A 17,908-nucleotide genomic window follows, 5' to 3' on the forward strand; every position below is an offset into this window, starting at 1 on the left:
TTCAATAAATATAAGTACATGTCTTCTTATTATGCAATTGACATTATCCTTGTAGAACTAAAGGAGGAAGAAAAAAACCACTCACAATGCCACCGAGCATATAACCACTCTTAAATTTTCAGTGAATATCTTCTGAAACATCACTGTGTTTCCCCTCCCATGGGATAGTACTGCTTCATTACCAGCTATTTTCACTCAACAATGAAGTGTAGTCACTTTCAATATGAATCATTAAGGACTATTCCTGTTCAGATCATTTCAGTGACTGATTCTGTTGCATCACTTGGCTCCACCAGAGTTGCTTTAATTAATCCCCTACTGATAGATTGTTTCCAGTTTTTTACCACCGTAAACCGGGCTCATGTCAGAATTGCTGATCACATTCCTCACTCTTCCCTTTGACTAGACTTCTAGAAATGCATTTGCTGGGTCATATGGCATGAACATAACTAAAAGGCTTGCTATATCTTATGACATTATCTCCCAGAAAATCTATACCAATTTACATCCTACCCCCAGCAGTGTTGAAGAATGTCACCCTCTCCCAGACCCTTGCCAAATCTGGCAGATGAAAAAAAAAAAAAAAGGTGTATTGTTAGTATTTCTTTGGCTTACTAGTAAGGCTGAACATTTTCATTTATTTATTGACAAAAAAAATATTTTTTGAACCCCTTCCCCATGCCCGGTACTGTGCTAACTGAAGTGAGAGACGTAAAAGCATACAGAATGGTTTCTTTCTTTGAAGTGTTTACAATCTCGGAAAAAGAAATAAATACACAACTGATACAGTATTACAGTGCACCGTGTTATGATACGTAACCACAGGGGAGGAAGTGATTAATACTTCTATAAAACTTAAAATGTTCATACATAAAACATTTGAGTGGAGACTTGGAGGATAAGGAGGAGGCGGACAGGGAAATGGGGTGCACGATCCCAGAGAGTAGCATAGTTAAGTGCACGGACGATGTACGGTACACTTGGGAAGGGCGAGAGAGCCGGGAGGGCCAAAGTCAAGGGAGCATGTTGGAAATTGACAGGGCCTAGGAAGGAAGCGTGGAAAAGCACATTGGGACCCTCTTATGAAGAATCTGAAATAGATTCTCCAGACCAAAAGCTTCTATCTGGTATACCAGTCTTGATTACAGGCTGCCATGTTTCAGACAGAAAAACTGACAAACATTCACCATGAACCTTGGAAATTATATGTAAAGTCTGGTGTGTGTGTGTGTGTGTGTGTGTGTGTGTGTGTGTGTACATTTTCTGTGGTGGGGTTGCATAGCATTCTCAAAGGGATAAAGGATTCAACACCAGTGGTCCAGACCTTGGAGAGCCCTCCAGTATCTTCATCAGAATAGGAGCAGGATGAGGCCTGTGAAAAAGAACCCTGTCACTAATGTAGCCTGGGGAGGGCACAAGCAGGAAGGGGAACTGGACGTGAAGTTTTGATAGGTAACATTAATAATACCCACCCTTTACTGAGCATTTACTCTATGGTAGACAAAGTGCTAGATGCTTGGCACCTGTTTTATTTCATCTTCACGCAGCACATTTAGCAGATGAGGAAACGGAAATAGATTTTCAAATTAATTCTGGATCACCTGGCTACAAATGGCAGAGTCTACAGTTGACCACCAAGTCATGTGACTTCAAAGCCCACAGTTTAAACAGTACCCTCTGCTTCCTGTCTTGTAAAGCTCTGGCACCATTTCTTTTTTACTTCATCTCCTAATTCTCAGTTAATTATTTTAAGTAGCAAAGTGACTCACTTCAGGGAAGAGAATCAAATGAGTCGAGATACCATTTAGCAGACGAAAAGGAGAAAGGCCTCAGTGACTGTTCATTGTTCTTATTCCACAAAGAAGTGATCATCTGCTGAGATAATAGTATTAATCCAAAGAAATCCCTAGCTCTGCACATTGGTTCCTGTTGTTATTTGTGTCTTCTCATTCCATGGAAGGAAATTCTTGCAGATTTCAACTGGCAAACAAGTCATTTTGAAGAAAGTGCACAGCTTTTTCTTCCAGCTCCGTGCTCATTAGCACTATGGAAGAGGAGGTCGGCCTGAGTATATTCACTCTCATTTATTGTTGAAATACATGTGCAAACAATAGCATTCATGTTTGTCTTCCATGGCAAATATTAACTACACCCTAAGGAAACTTATAAAAGTTCTGACTGTATTACCTTGAGAGCTGAGCAGTGCCTAAGAGGTGCACTGGTGCACTATTATCAAATAAAAAGCAGATGTCATCTTCAGACGTGTGAAACCTCAGGGTGTCACACTCATCACCAGTGGGCATGAAATTCTGAATTGCAGAAGATCACCATCTTTCCGTCTTTTACTGTCTTGTGTACATGCATGTATCAGCCTTCTGTACGTGTTGTTCACGGACTGCTCTAAGGACTCGTCCTTTCTACCCCCGATTTACAGAAAAAAACAGAGGCAGGTGTTGCTGAAGTTTGGATAGAAGGCTTAGGAAAGCTCATTTTTACCATTTGGGAACAAATATGTGAAACCTTAAGGGCTCATCTGATCTACTAAGGATAATCTCCCCATTTCTGGGTTTTTTTGTTTGTTTGTTTGTTTCACAGGTAACTTAGTGATTCATCAGTTGCATACAACACCCAGTGCTCATTACATCAAGTGCCCTCCTTAATGCCCATCACCCAGTTACCCTATTCCTCTACCCCCTTCCCCTCCAGCAACCTCGGTTTGTTTCCTATAGTTAAGAGTCTCTTATGGTTTGTCTCCTACTCTGTTTTCGTCTTATTTTTCCTTCCTTTCCTCTATGTTCATCTGTTTTGTTTCTTAAATTCCACATATGAATGAAATCATATGGTATTTGTCATCCTCTGACTGATTTATTTTACTTGGCCTAATATCCTCTAGTTCCATCCATGTCGTCGCAAATGGGCAAGGTTTTATTCTTTTTTTTTTTTAAGCTTTTATTTATTTGAGAGACAGAGAGGCACAAGAGTGGGGAGGGTCAGAGACAGAAGCAGACTCCCTGCTGAGCAGGAAGCCCAATGCCGGACTCCATCCTGGGACTCCAGGATCATGACCTGAGCTGAGGGCAGTCACTTAACCAACTGAGCCACCCAGGTGCCCAGTTTTATTCTTTTTGATGGCTGAATAGTATTCGTGTGTGTGTGTGTGTGTGTGTGTGTGTGTGTGTGTGTGTACACACCACATCTTTATCTGTTCATCTGTTGATGGACATCTAGGCTTTTTCCATATTTTGGCTATTGTGAACATGGTTGCTATAAACATTGGGGTGCATGTGCCCCTTCAAGTCACTATGCTTGTATCCCTTGGATAAATACCTAATAGTGCAATTGCTGGGTTGTAGGGTAGTTCTATTTTTAACTTTTTGAGGAACCTCCATAGTGTCTTCCAGAGTGAGCCCAATCCCTTCTAAGGGCTCATCTGACCCACTAAGGATAATCTTCCCACCTTAAAAATCAATGGACTTAGGACCTTAATTCCATCTGCGAAATCCCTTCACAGTAGCACGTAGATTCATGTTTGACTAGGTAACTGCGAGAAGATACCTTTACATCAGGAGATAGACATCTTGGGGGCCACCTTATAATTCTTCCTACCACAAACCCTTACAAGCTGCTTCTTTTCTGGCCAGAGGAGTATCTGTTGTATGCTTTCTTAGCGTCCATCTTTGTTTCTCTGTTTTGTAATCTATTATTTTTAGCAAATACTATTGAGCCCACAATTATGTGTCATGTGGGGCATTTCATATTTTGATGAAATGATGACAATGGCTGTCATTTGTGAGGACTTACGATGTGTCGGATTCTCCTCTGAGTTTCACATGCATTACCTCACTGAAGCACCACCACGATCTGCACAGAGGGTGCAGCTGATTTCAAAAGCTCCAGATGAGAACACTGAGCCTGGGCATGGTTAAGTAACACACCCAAGATCCAGCAGTTGGAAAGCAGTGGAGCTGGGACTGAAACCCACATCCCTTTTCCTTCCAAACCCTCCTTCCTCACCTATTTCCATCAGTTGTTATCTTACTCTGTTGTAGTTTTGAAAGGTTGTGGGATGTCCTCCATAGCTATGATGATTATCATTCATCCATTCCTTCTTCCATCAGATCTGCCATCTGATAACAGAAAATGTCACATATGCCAAGTCCTTCCTAGTAGCAAAGGACATCCCTAAAAGTCAAACAGCAAGGAGACATAAGGGTTTTAGAGCAATTTAAAGCTTGACTTTGGGGGAGGATAGTCTAGTACCTTAGCAGCTGGCGTTTTAATGTGCCTTGTTCGTGGATTCTATGATATACTTTGCTGCCTGGTTTTATGCCAAACATTGATTAATAAGCTTCATCAAAAAGAAGCCTCACCAATTTGGCCCTGGAGAGCAGCTTCATATCTTCTTTCCAGGGCAGCCAACCTATGTCAGCAGGAATCAGAATAGAAATGGTACCCATGCATTGAAAAATAATGTCCCTTGACTTGAAATAGCACACCCTATCTTCGTTGTGAACAGAGGATTGACCTATGCTACTGGCTAGAGGAGGAAAATAAATGGTTATAACAGGAGAGATGACATTGACAGAACTTTCTTCTGAAAGGCATTTGTTTTTTGATAAAAGACGGACAAAAATGGCATTGATTCATGTTTTAATTGTAAGCAGAGTCCCATAAATGAGTAAAACTATGTAGAATGTTTCAAGGCCACTAATTTGGGAAGAAGGGCCAACAGCTGAGATGGTTTGGCCTAGAACTTTCTTATTTTCTCTTGTAGCTACCTCTCCATTTGTCCTAACACCAGATAGGTATGAACACCACTCAATTCACAGAGGAGTTGAAATGCCAAGTTATGCACCCATTTCTGTGTTCTGATGGAGTAAATTCTTCACCTTCCAAAATCTGAGATCCAGGTCAGTTGGGAGAAGACCCTAAGAATCTGGCAGTAGCCTTAACCATCAGGATGACTTTAGCAGCAGGCGGCTAGTGATTCGCCACACCCACTCCCTTTTACTCTTGGCCTCAGAGCCAGATGACATTTCTCAGCCCTTTTTGTAGTTGAGCATGGCTGCATGACTGAGTTCTGGACAGTGGAAGTGGCAGAAGTGATGTGTAACACTTCCAGGGTTGGTACAGAAAGTTGCAGCATGTGATCCTCCATCCTCTTTCTTCTCTTCTTGGCCAGCTGGTTGTCAGTGTCTAGAGTGCTGAGATCCTGCAAGTTAATCACGTCACAGTCAAAGGATTTCAATATCCTCTGCTCTGGAGAAGCATCTCGTTCTTTAGGTTTCCCTGGAGCACTTCACCCCAGCCCCTTCTGACTCACATTTTTGTTGTTTACGTGTAAAAGCAAGAACATAATAGGTGTATTTAAAAGTGACTTGCACACAGCTGAAGAAAGAATTAGTGAACTGGAAGATAGCTCAGAACAAATCCAAACTGAAGCACCAAGAGCAAAAGAATGGAAAGTGCGGATGGGTGTCTAAGAGACGGAGGACACAAGAGAAAAGCCATACACACACAAGGATAGGGAAGAGAATGAGGCAGAAAAAATATTTAAACAGATAATGGCTGAAAATTTTTCAAAAATAAGAGATATCAAACCACAGATTCTAGAAGAGAAGCAAATTCCAAGCAGGGTATGCAAATAAACTCATTAGACAACTTATAGTGAAACTGCCCTGCAAACAATTAAATATAAAACAGATGAACATAGGGGAAGCGAAGGAAAAATGAAACAAGATAAAAACAGGGAGGCAAACCATAAGAGACTCTTAACTTTAGGAAACAGACTGAGGGTTGCTGGAGGGAAGGGAGTGGGGCGAAGGGGTAACTGGGTAGCAGGCATTAGGGAGGGCACTTCAATGTGATGAGCCCTGGGTGTTGGATGCAACTGATGACTCATTAAATTCTGCCCCTGAAACTAATAGTACACTATATGGTAACTGAATTGAATTTAAATTAAATACATATATACATACATACATACAACGGGAAAATCTTAAAAGGAGCCTGAAAAAATAGATAGATTACCATCAAGGAAGCAGAATTTATATTTTTAGAGTAAATAAGATGCTTACAACATTTTTATAACTTGACACCTTAACCAAATTTTTAACTTATTTTGGGGCCTGATTATGCTATATGAGATTTTCTTCTAAAGATAGGATGCAGGATTTAAAGGGCTGTTAAGCAAAAGAGGGAGCTTCAATTTATCCTATTTATCTCCAAGGGAGTGGACCAAATTCCAATGTTATGGAAGGTACAAAAAAAAAGCCTCTTTGCTTAACATAAGGAAGAAACATCTTCTAACATAGTGTATAATTAACTTCTTTACATGCTTATTTGTCTCCTTGCACTAGGATATAAGCTCTCCATAGAAGGGATGTTTATGTTTTTTGTTCTTGTTGGTGTTCATGGATATATGTCCCCAGCACTTATAATTGGTACATAGCAGGTCCTTAATAAATATTATATATATAATAAATATTTATATATGAGTATATATAAATATTTATATATTTATTTCTATATTATTATATGTAATATATATTATTTAATAAATTATATTATTTAATAAATAAATATTATATATAAATATATAAATAATATATAATAATTATACACTATGTTAGAAGATGGTAAGTGCTACGGGGAAAAAAAAACAGAACAGGGCAAAGGGGATCCGGATTCCTGGGGGAAGGTTTGCAATTTAAAATGTGCTGGGCAGAGTAGGCTTCGTTAAGAGGTATCATTTGGCCAAAGACCTTAGGGAGGAAAGAGTGAGCTATGAGAGTCTAAGTGGTTAAAGGAGACAGATTGGTGGGCATCACTTCCAACTGTATAATTTAGTCTTGTCATATATTTCAAAATAAGTTTGAAATTTTAGCAAACGAAATTCCATTGATTATCATGGAATAATATGTATCAAAACTTCCTGTATTGTGTTCGTTAATGAAAGCTGTTCATCCTCACTATAACATCATAGAAATTTGCCCTTGAAAAACATTTGTTTTTTAAAAATTACAGATTCCAGGAAGGATGTTGTACCTTCTGTCGGGATCTCAGAATTGGAGATTAGAGCAGATAATTAGTATAAGCTTGTTAGAGAACTGGACTGTCATCTTGAGAAAGAGATATAAAGAATCTTCACAGAGCATTCAAAAGTGGAATTGTAGGTTTGCTCTTCAGAATCAGATTGCTTTTTTGAAAAAAAAGAAAAGCCAACAAACACCCAGCTGCTTTGATTCAAAAAAATAATGTTTGTCTCTGATGTGGAGTTCTGCAGTGCCAGCCATTTGAAGTCTAGAGGGCTTTGACATGAGCAGAATGAAAAGCCAAGAATATCTTCACTGTTAACTTGCAGTCTTGTGTTGCAGGCACACAAAAAGTCCCTGTGGACGATTGAACCCAGTGAAGGCATGGTGCCCCCGGAAACCGATGTTCAGCTGACACTGACGGCCAACCTGAACGACATCCTGACATTCAAAGACACGGTCATTTTGGACGTAGAAAATAGCAACACTTACCGGATTCCCGTCCAGGCTTCCGGAGTTGGTTCCACCATTGTCTCAGATAAGCCCTTTGCTCCAGAACTCAATTTGGGAGCACATTTTAGGTAGGGAGACATCCTGGACCGATTCTTATAGAGACTCCAGATGTTGCATTAGCTGAACATCAGCTCTACTTTGAAGAATTATTTTAAGTCAATAGAACTAGCATCTTCAGGCGCCACCGCCCCCCACCCTTTTTCCTGTCTTCACTCTCCCTCCAGATGGTACATTAGCCACAAGAAGACATTTCCTAGGCACGGCGTAGTGGAGTTCTCCAAGCCATGTCCCTCCACACTAGAGCAGAGACTTACAGAAGTGCATTTTTCTCTCAAATATACAGTGGCTTCTTTGTGACAGATTTAGAATCTCAACCATGACATCTCCTCTTTAATTTCAATGCACTGCTAATTCCTCTTCATGAATGTAGAAAATACAGATGCAACTTGGTGGTGACCTAAGTAGAGTAGAATTTGGAAGGTTAAACATTTATTGTATATTATCAGGTATTGCAAGGCCAGTAATTTTTCTGGTGTTATGTTCTCTGCTTGTCTCCCCTCCCAAGCACCAACAATTGAGATGGTTGCAATTAGCTCCACCTGAAAAGCTAGAGAATCTCCGTATTTAAATAAAAGGGGGTAGAGGATAGACATCTTTGAGCAGAATAGTCTAAATGCGGCTCTGAAAATGTATGAGGTTTGAATGCTAACAGTGGAGGATATATAGGGGGGTTTATTCATGGTTCCTCAGAGGAGTCACATGGCTGCAACTGGTCGACTCTTGGGGGCCAGTTGAATTTGGCCTGTGTGTTGCAATACTGTGAACAGATCTTAGAGGGGTGCTCCTGCCCTCTGGTGTAACAGGCCTTGAAACCAAGATGGACACACTATACTTAGAGAAGATGTGCTTGACAAAAATCAGTTAAGGTCCTCCCCAAAACCCCATCCACACCTCCTTTCCTCTGCTCCATCTACAACACATGACACTTGATCGAAAATACATTAACCAACAGGCATGAAGTAACAGGGGAGTCTTGAATAGCATATGTTTTCAGAGAAGCATCCAATTACAGTTTTTGCATTCACTAGGTATAAAAATGCTCCTCTCCACCCATGTATTGACCATAAGCTAGGGCATTTTGTCATTGCGTACCAGACTCCTATTTCCAAATTTCTTGTTAAATGCACTCAAATATAATTATAGAAAACAATATACTGCATGCCAGACTTAATTACATGTTCTCCTTAGTCTACAAATAGTGTCAAATAGCCCCAAAGGATTTTCTGACACTTGCCTAGAAACGGAGCATTAGCTGGTAGTTGTCTATGAATGTAGAAGCAAACTGCAGCTTTTAGCTGCCAATTTCTCCTCTGGACAAACCCTGTGGTTATTCTTTTCACCATAAAATCAGGATGCCAGCAATCTCCAGGAGAAACGTCAAAAGCAGGGGTGGGCAAACTGCAGCCCACTGCCTCTTTCTATAAATGAAGTCTTATTGGCACACAGCCGGGCCCGTCCTATAGAGTTCTGTGGCTCCTTTCACACTACAATGGAGAGTTGAGTAGTCGTGACAGACCACGTGGCCCAAGAAGTCTGAAGTATTTATTATTTATCCCTTCGCAGAAACAGTTGGCCAACTTTTTGAACGTAAGGGTCTGAAGAAATACCCATATGCCACCTCTTCTGGTTGCATATTTTGGGGCCGCTCCCTTAAATTTTCAGAGCTTCTATTCCTTTATCTATAAATTAGGAGAAAAGATATTATTAGGGGGTTGCTGTGAGGATTGAAATATATACCTACCATGTATACGTGACAGCACTGCCTACTTCATAAACAGTTGAATTCTTTATTATTTCCCTACAGCCTGGACTTAGCCATGAAGTCAGACTCCTCCAGGAAGCATGCTCTGTGGATGCGTACTTAGATAGAAGTGGTTACACCTGACAGTTGGCAAATACTCCTTATTATTTATCTGATGCTTCAACTTACTTATTATATATGATGCTATTTCTAAGGAGGAACAGAGGGGATGAAATCTCAAAGCCTGATAAAATTTTAAAAATAAAAAACAGTCCTGAGATGAGTTTTATCCCTGGAAAAAAAATTTTTTAAATAAGCTTATAAATCAGTTTTTTTTTTTTAATCCCAAAGAAAATCATGTTTGAGCCACCTCCAGGGTCTTAGAGATCACAGTGTCTCTCAAAGAGCCAGACAATCAAGAGGTTCTTAATGAGTATTCATGGAATAGATGAATGAATGAACAAGTGAATTAATGAATGAAATAGCAGCATTTCTAAAGCACTAGTCTAAGAAAAATGACCAATCCAGCTGATGTTCTAGTCCATCGTACAGTGCCCTTGAGCTTCGCTTGGGCTTGGTGGATATGTGTGGTTTCTCTTTGAAGTATCCTTCAAGTTGAGCTCCTCACAAGATATTTTAATCAGTCACAAGTTGAAATGTATTTTTCCTCCAGTAGGTATTTTGCTTTCCTTTCACTCCTCAGAATCATTTCTCATTAATAAGAGTGGTTTTCGCACGTGCTGTGTCTGTGTTCCGTGCTCCTTCCCTGGTGTTGGCAACTCAGGAACCAAACTCAGGTGCCAGACTCAAGTCTGTGGACTCCACAAGTAGATTCCACCTTGTCCCATTACTGTGGTGGGGACAGTAGCCTCATGATTTAGCCTTCCTAAAATTATAAAACTAATGTCTATTTCATCACTCACTTTTTTTTTAAGATTTTATTTATTTATTTATTTGACAGAGAGAGAGAGAGAGCCAGTGAGAGAGGGAACACAAGCAGGGGGAGTGGGAGAGGAAGAAGCAGGCTTCCAGCGGAGCATGGAGCCCGATGCGGGGCTCGATCCCAGGGACCTGGGATCACGCCCTGAGCTGAAGGCAGACGCTTAACAACTGAGCCACCCAGGCGCCCCTTCATCACTCACTTTTTAAAATACTTTCAGAAGAGTAAATCCCAAGAGTGTAGAGCTGAACAGAACACTCCAGAGCAGAGTCCTCTCAATCCCTGCCTCTTCTTTTCCAGCCTGGACACCTATTATTACCGCTTCAAGTTGACCAACAAGGGACGTCGGGTCCAACAATTGTTCTGGATGAATGAAGATTTCTATCCACAGGACAAGCTGAGCAAGAAGGGCCTGGCTAAGAAGGGTCTTGCTAAGAGCCAGCCCCAACCCCAGTGCTCCCAGGAGTCCAGGGCTCCCCCAGGCCCCGTGTTTCAGCTCCACCCCGTCAGAATGGAGCTGTACCCAGATCAGACGATCGATGTGATACTCGAAGGCTATTCTGCTACTCCCAGGGTAAGAGGACAGCACATTTAGGAGCTATTTTTCTCCTAAATAAATCTTTGCTCTATCTATTTCTTAGGAGAATCCCTTGACATTTATCTGAAGAAAGGATGTGGTTTCTCACGGTTTTCACACAGCACGGAGTTACCATGGCAGCACCCATTGCTTTCAGGGTTCAGCTCTACTCAATTTTCTGTTTGTTTCTACAGCTACCATGAACCCAACCTTAAAATACCATTTCAAGGAGGTTCTCATCCCCAGGGTCAGTGGGGACCATCCAGCAAGTTTCTGGCAGGGGGACATCCAGCGTTCAGCCAAAGCTAAACCTCCTCTTAACACTTAGCAATATTAATTTCGTATTTATTCAAAAAGGATGTTTTTAGAGACACTCTCAGCCACCTCTCCTATCCAGGGATTGGGACATCCTTGGTCCCTTCCCTCTCAACCTGACACAACAGCTTCCTATTTATAACCATCATCTTTTTACGTGTCAATTAAAAAGCTGAGTTATTGTCAGCAGCTCCGATGTCCTGCTCATATTTATATCATCACTATTCTGCTTTAAACATTTAGGCAGTTCCAAATCATTGTCTGTTTATTCCTATTCCCTTGTGGAAATTGGAAAGCATCAAAAAAATAAAAGAAACTTCCTAAATCACTCCTGAGCCTCTTCTACCTCACAGATGCAGGCTTTGTGGTTGGGAAATGATCATGCTTGAGCTCCTGCTGGAGTCACTGAAGTAGGAGGGGATACCGAACTTTTTCCTCATGAAATAGGAAACGATACAAATTTGTCTCCCAGCAGACACGATGGGAAAGCCTGTCCTGGGCCTTAGCTCCTTTAGGGTCACAGACTATTTCCTTTACCTTGTTTCTTTGCAGAGCATTTTCAGGCAAAATACATCTTTAGTGCAAAAACAAAAACAAAAAGATTATTTCCCATCATGGAGTAAATAATGTACTCTTTCTTTCTGTTATCCAGGGATTCAGCCAACTTTTACTAAGTATGTATCCATGACAAACACCATGCTAGGCACTGAGGATGCAGAGATGAATAGAACGCAGCCCCTCATCGCAAGACACTGGCAGCCTGTTGCAGGAGCACATTTACAATGTTATCAAGAGCCGATCATATTTTTAAAGGCATTAAATCAGAGCAGCTGGGATTCTAAATTCAGTTTAAGATTTACTAAAAGCTTCCCAGAATGTTCTTCCCTGTTGTAGTACATAATTGAGAAGAGACTTGAATTCATTAACATCCAAAACCTGAGTACTCTTCAATATAAGCTAATCGTGATATCACTTCACTGTAGGCCCTTTGTACTTTATAAAAATCTGGTCCTCTTGGATCCAAAGAAATACTGGTTTCTATAGCATGATTTTTAAATATTCAAGAATGAAAGGCAAAATTTTTCTAGCCATAGCTCCTGACTAGCTCAATAAGAAATCATGTATCTACCATTGAACTATAAGCCCAGGAAGGGTTTTACCTGACTTGTCTGCCACTGTTCTGTACGTCTAGCTCCTAACAGTCCTGATACATAATACATGTTGAACTGAATGTAGATCGATCGTGTCCTCAGAAGCAGTCGGAAACCAACACAGGATCCATCCAGGACGTATTCGACCAATCAGACTCGAATAATAGTGTGACAGAGAGCAATCCCTGAAATGCATTGCTCAGAAAAACGTGCTTTTTCCCTGGTGTCTCCAGGCAGGTAGTTGAGAATTAGCTTGCTGATTGTTAAGAAATGAGTTTTCTGAGCTATGGATGTTCCAGAAGTGCCGGTATATCTCCTCTACAGATCGTCAAAGAAAAGCTGGTGTGCCATGCTATGATCGGGGCGCAAAAGGGGAAGAGCTTGGTGATGACTGTGGATATCCTCTGTGAGTTCATAGCGCCGCTTATCCAGCTCTCCACCAAACAGCTCATATACCGACTGGAGAAGGTCAGTGCGGCTTGCTGCCCGGGGTGGGTGCAGTAGGGGTCAGCGTGTTCACATTTTCAACTTGGAAGCTAAATTAATGGGAAGCCTGTTAACACCTACACCCAGCCAATGTTTTTTTAAGCTTTCAAGGCCAATACACATTCAACTAAAACTTCTGAATCTAAACCTACCTTCTTCTGAAATGTAAATTGCTTTGGAAATTCTACTTCCATCATTCCTGATTTAGAAGACCAAAGTAAGTGAAGGGGTATTCCAGGGAACTGAAAATGCATTTTAGTTGATCCTTTTACTCTAACTAGATTAAATAAACATTGCAGTATAGAAAGGGTTGGAGTAGAATTATTGATAATTATAATAATCAGTAAGAATAGCTGCCACTAGCAACCTCTTTGACTTCAGCCATAGCAACTTCTTACTAGACATGTCGCCGGGGGCAAGGGAAATAAAAGCAAAAATAAACTATTGGGACTTCATCAAGATACAAAGCTTCTGCATAGCAAAGGAAATGATCAACAAAACTAAAAGGCAGCCTACAGAATGGGAGATGATATTTGCAAATGACATATCTGACAAAGGGTTAGTATCCAAAATCCACAAAGAACTTATCAAACTCAACACCCAAAAAATGAATAATCCAGTTAAGAAATGGGCAGAAGGCATGAATAGACACTTGTCCAGAAAAGGCATCCAGATAGCTAACAGACACATGAAAAGATGCTCAACATCACCTGGCATCAGGGAAATACAAATCAAAACCACAATGAGATACCACCTCCCGCGAGTCAGAATGGCTAAAATTAACACCAGAAACAACACATGTTGGTGAGGATGCAGAGAAAGGGGAACCCTCTTGCACTGTTGGTGGGAATCCAAACTGGTGCAGCTACTCTGGAGAACAGTATGGAGGTTCCTCAGAAAGTTGAAAATAGAGCTACCCTACGACCCAGCAATTGCACTACTAGGTATTTACCCAAGGGATACAAAAATACAGATTTGAAGGGGTACATGCACCCCAATGTTTATGGCAGCATCATCAACAATAGCCAGACTATGGAAAGATGCCAAATGTCCATCAGCTGATGAATGGATAAAGAAGGTATGATATATAGATATATATAAATCACACACATATATAAATCACAATATAAATATATATATCACATATGTATAAATCACACACATATATAGTGATATATATTTAAAATTGAATATTACTCAGCCATCAAAAGGAACGAAATCTTGCCATTTGCAATGACATGGATGGAGCCAGAGAGTATAATGCTAAGTGAAATAAGTCAGTCAGAGAAAGACAAATACCGTAAGATTTCACTCATATGTGGAATTTAAGAAACAAAACAGATGAATATATGGGAGGGGGAAAAGAAGGAGAGAGGGAAACAAATCAGAAGAGACTCTTAATGACGGAGAACAAACTAAGGGTTGATGGAGGGAGGTGGGGGGGTAATGGACTAGATGGGTGATGGGCATTAAGGAGGGCTCTTGCGATGAACACTGGGTGTTGTACATAAGTGATGAACCATCGAATTCTTCTCCAGAAATCAACATTGCACTGTACGTTAACTAACTAGAATTTAAATAAAAATTTGAAAAAAGAAAAAAGAGTAGCCACCACTTAACTGATTGATATGCACTGGCGTCAAGCTGTGCTCCCTACATACACTTTCCCAGTTGTTTTCTCACAACAATCTATGCTGTAGCTTCTGTTGTCATTCCCATCACACTTGTGTGAGGAAATGGAGATGCATGTTAAGCTGTTATGCAGATCACCTAACACTGCCTGAGAATGATCAACTTAAACTGTTTGATTCACACTCTTTAATTTATGTGGCTATAAATGCCCATGACTTTATATGGCCATTAGAGACAAGCAATGAATGGAGGAGGCCAAGGACGGGAAAGCTAGGAATGGCTGCTGCTTGGGGCAGGGAGTCAGGATGGTGAGGAGGTGGGGGCCACATCCTGCTGACTTCCATCCTAGAATTATGTGTGATCCCAAACAGATATGTAGGCAATGTCTCTTCCAAGTTGAAGACTGGATTGGTGCTGGAAATCTGGTAAACCAGCCCGACATAGTCAAAGCTAAGAGACTGGTTGAGGTTATAGACCGTAAACAAATTATTAAAATTTAGTTGTTTAAGATTCAGTTTTAAACAGTGCTAAGGAGAAGAGATAAAAGGTGTTGTGAGGGGCGCCTGGGTGGCACAGCGGTTAAGCGACTGCCTTCGGCTCAGGGCATGATCCTGGCGTTGTGGGATTGAGCCCCACATCAGGCTCCTCCACTATGAGCCTGCTTCTTCCTCTCCCGCTCCCTCTGCTTGTGTTCCCTCTCTCGCTGGCTATCTCTATCTCTGTCGAGTAAATAAATAAAAAAATCTTAAAAAAAAAAAAGGTGTTGTGAGAACATGCCTCAGAGACGTGGCCATATATGTACATGTGGTCATAGACAGCTTTCTTCAGCAAGGGCCTTGAGTTGAGACTTGAAGGAGAAGTAAAAGTTAGTCTGGTGATGAGGGAAGGACAAGGAATCATAGGCAGAGGGAACAACACATGCGAAGGGCCTGAGTTAGGAAAGAGCTTGGTGAGTATACAGAACTGAACGGCCACCTTAGAGAATGTGCCTGGATTAACACAAGGTCCATCTAGAGAAAGTGGGCAGAGGCCAGATGAGTTTGGCATGACTGGGAGGCATGTTCTTGACTTTGGGTTTTGTTCTGGTTGGCCATTGGAGGGCCGTAGGGAGGGAGAGGAGTGACATGGTCAGATTTATTCATTGGAACAGTCATACTAGCTGCCGAATGGAGTATTTATCAAGGCCTACCGGGTACCAGGCACTGTGTTGAGAGCTAGGGATATAACAGTGAGAATAGTCCCTCCCAGATGAACTTCACAGCGAACTGGGAACACTAAGTATTAAGGAAGCTGTTGTTCCATAGTGTGGGACATACAGAATCAAAGCTAAGTCCTAACACAGTGCCATACAGGTGGACTAAGTTTGGCAGTGCTTAACTCATTATGGGGCAATCAACAAGGAACCCTTTTGTTACCTGGAGGCTTGCAGGAGAATGTTCAAGACCATTGATTCTGGTAGTGGATTCCATTATATTTTGTTCATATTAAATATCTATTGAGTATCCACCAGGGATAAAGTGCTCAGCTAGGAGGTGAATAAGGGAAGTTATGGTCAAGTAGAGGAGGTGAGGGGCGCCTGGGTGGCACAGCGGTTAAGCGTCTGCCTTCGGCTCAGGGCGTGATCCCGGGCGTTATGGGATCAAGCCCCACATCAGGCTCCTCCGCTAGGAGTCTGCTTCTTCCTCTCCCACTCCCCCTGCTTGTGTTCCTTCTCTCACTGGCTGTCTCTATCTCTGTCAAATAAATAAATAAATCTTTAAAAAAAAAAAAAGTAGAGGAGGTGAGATGTACAAGTTCACTTCAAGCCAGCAGAGAATTTCTGAGCACTTACATCATATGGCAGCAAAGACACAGCAGAACCCTGGCTTAATGGGCTGGTGGGGAAAATAGACACTGAAGAAGTAGAATGCGGGTTTCAGTGACAGGATGGGCAACGAACTGTGACAAGCTCCATGAGACATATAAAAATTAATGTGACACGAATTCCTGCTACAGTTATTACGTTTTCATTGCTATATCTTAAAATCTTCCTTTTAAAGTAATCAGGAAAGATATTTATTAGTAACAGCTGCACCAAATTTGGTGGCATCGTATTTCCTCTCAATTTGGTTATTCAGAAAAAAATCAGTGAGTATTTATTGAATATTTTATGCAAGGCATTACAGTGTATGTTAAATATGCAGCCTGGTTTCTTATTAGATTTTTTTTCCTAAGCCCATAAACACTCATAAAAATGTGTGCGTGGAGTTCCTTTTCTTCTTTTTATATCCTTAAGCCTTGGGTTTTTTTTTTAATTCTTGTTTAAATCTCTGTTTGAGTTTATCACTAGAATAAAAGAGCAAATATTTGAATATGGCAGCAACATATTGAATTAAAAAACAAATTATCACAACTCTGTGTTCGTTTGTTTTTGCCCTTCTTTTCTTCCCCCCAAATATCATAATGGTGAATTATGTCCAACTACTGTATTTTTCATTGTTTATTTCCCACTCACATGTAAGCCACATCAGGGACGATGAAGAAATGCAACTTTATTACCCAGCATGCACAAGAGGGCTGTTGGTGTTGGTGTTCAGATTTAATTACGTAACACCCAGTTATCTGTCCTGTCTCATTTGGGGCTTGAGGCAGCGGATCTGATTTAGGCCATTAGACTATAATGATACCAACCCTGCCTGTGGGAAGAATTTTTCTATAACCGCTTCCTCAGATATGATCTACTTTATAGCTATGGTACCATTCACAAGCCACACAGATGAAGCCACATCTCTGCGGAATTGAAAAGGTCAACTGAAAGTAGCAGCCAGCTTGCTTCATGAAGTCCAGCAGCAAATCCTGTCTCCTGATATTTGGGGAGACAAACAACCCAGAGAGAAGGGGTCATTTTAAAATAGAATGGCTCTGTGTGCATTGACTCCTTCTCATCGCTGACCTCTAAATGGCCTCTTGCCAAAACCAACCAAGTATGGCTTCTTTGCATCAAAGCTTCCTGCAGTGACACAGCAGCCTGAAGGAAGGTCACTGGGTGGACAGCCTTTGTGTGGCCCAGAAGTGCTGCTTCATCCCTCCCCCAGACTGTAGTATATCATCTGCAAACACAAGGTGAATTCAGTACCTGTATTACCATGTCAGAGGGAGGGAGACCATGCCTGGCATCTCATGGGAAGTGCCAGACTGAACCCCTGAAGGAACTCCGGGCCTGCACAGGGGACCAGTGGAGCACAGCTGAGGCAGGAGCTTGAGCCAACTGTTAAGGACTGAGCATTTGTGTGTGTTCCCCCCCCCCCCCCAAATTCATATGTTGAACTCCCAATCCCCAATGTGATGATGTTGGAGGTGGAGCCTTTGGGAGGTGATTAAGTCATGAAGACAGAGCCCTCAGGAATGGCATTAGTGCCCTGAAGAGTAGAAACAGAGACAAGAGACACGGCCCTCTCAGCCATGTGAGGACACAGAAGA

The 17,908-nt window shown here is 41.4% G+C and overlaps 1 protein-coding gene across 1 annotated transcript in view; it reads left to right on the plus strand.

Annotated features, from left to right (window-relative positions):
* HYDIN (HYDIN axonemal central pair apparatus protein) overlaps window positions 1-17,908 on the plus strand; it is a 376,490-nt gene that overhangs the window by 200,050 nt on the left and 158,532 nt on the right. The window contains exons 20-22 of the mRNA XM_087870593.1: window positions 7,377-7,615; window positions 10,589-10,862; window positions 12,656-12,799. Coding sequence (XP_087726719.1) covers window positions 7,377-7,615; window positions 10,589-10,862; window positions 12,656-12,799 — 657 coding nt within the window. The remainder of the gene's footprint in view (window positions 1-7,376; window positions 7,616-10,588; window positions 10,863-12,655; window positions 12,800-17,908) is intronic.

Source organism: Ursus americanus, chromosome 21 (assembly GCF_024610735.1).
Source record: "Ursus americanus isolate L20-20 chromosome 21, mUrsAme1.1.p, whole genome shotgun sequence".
Taxonomy (NCBI): Eukaryota; Metazoa; Chordata; class Mammalia; order Carnivora; family Ursidae; genus Ursus; species Ursus americanus.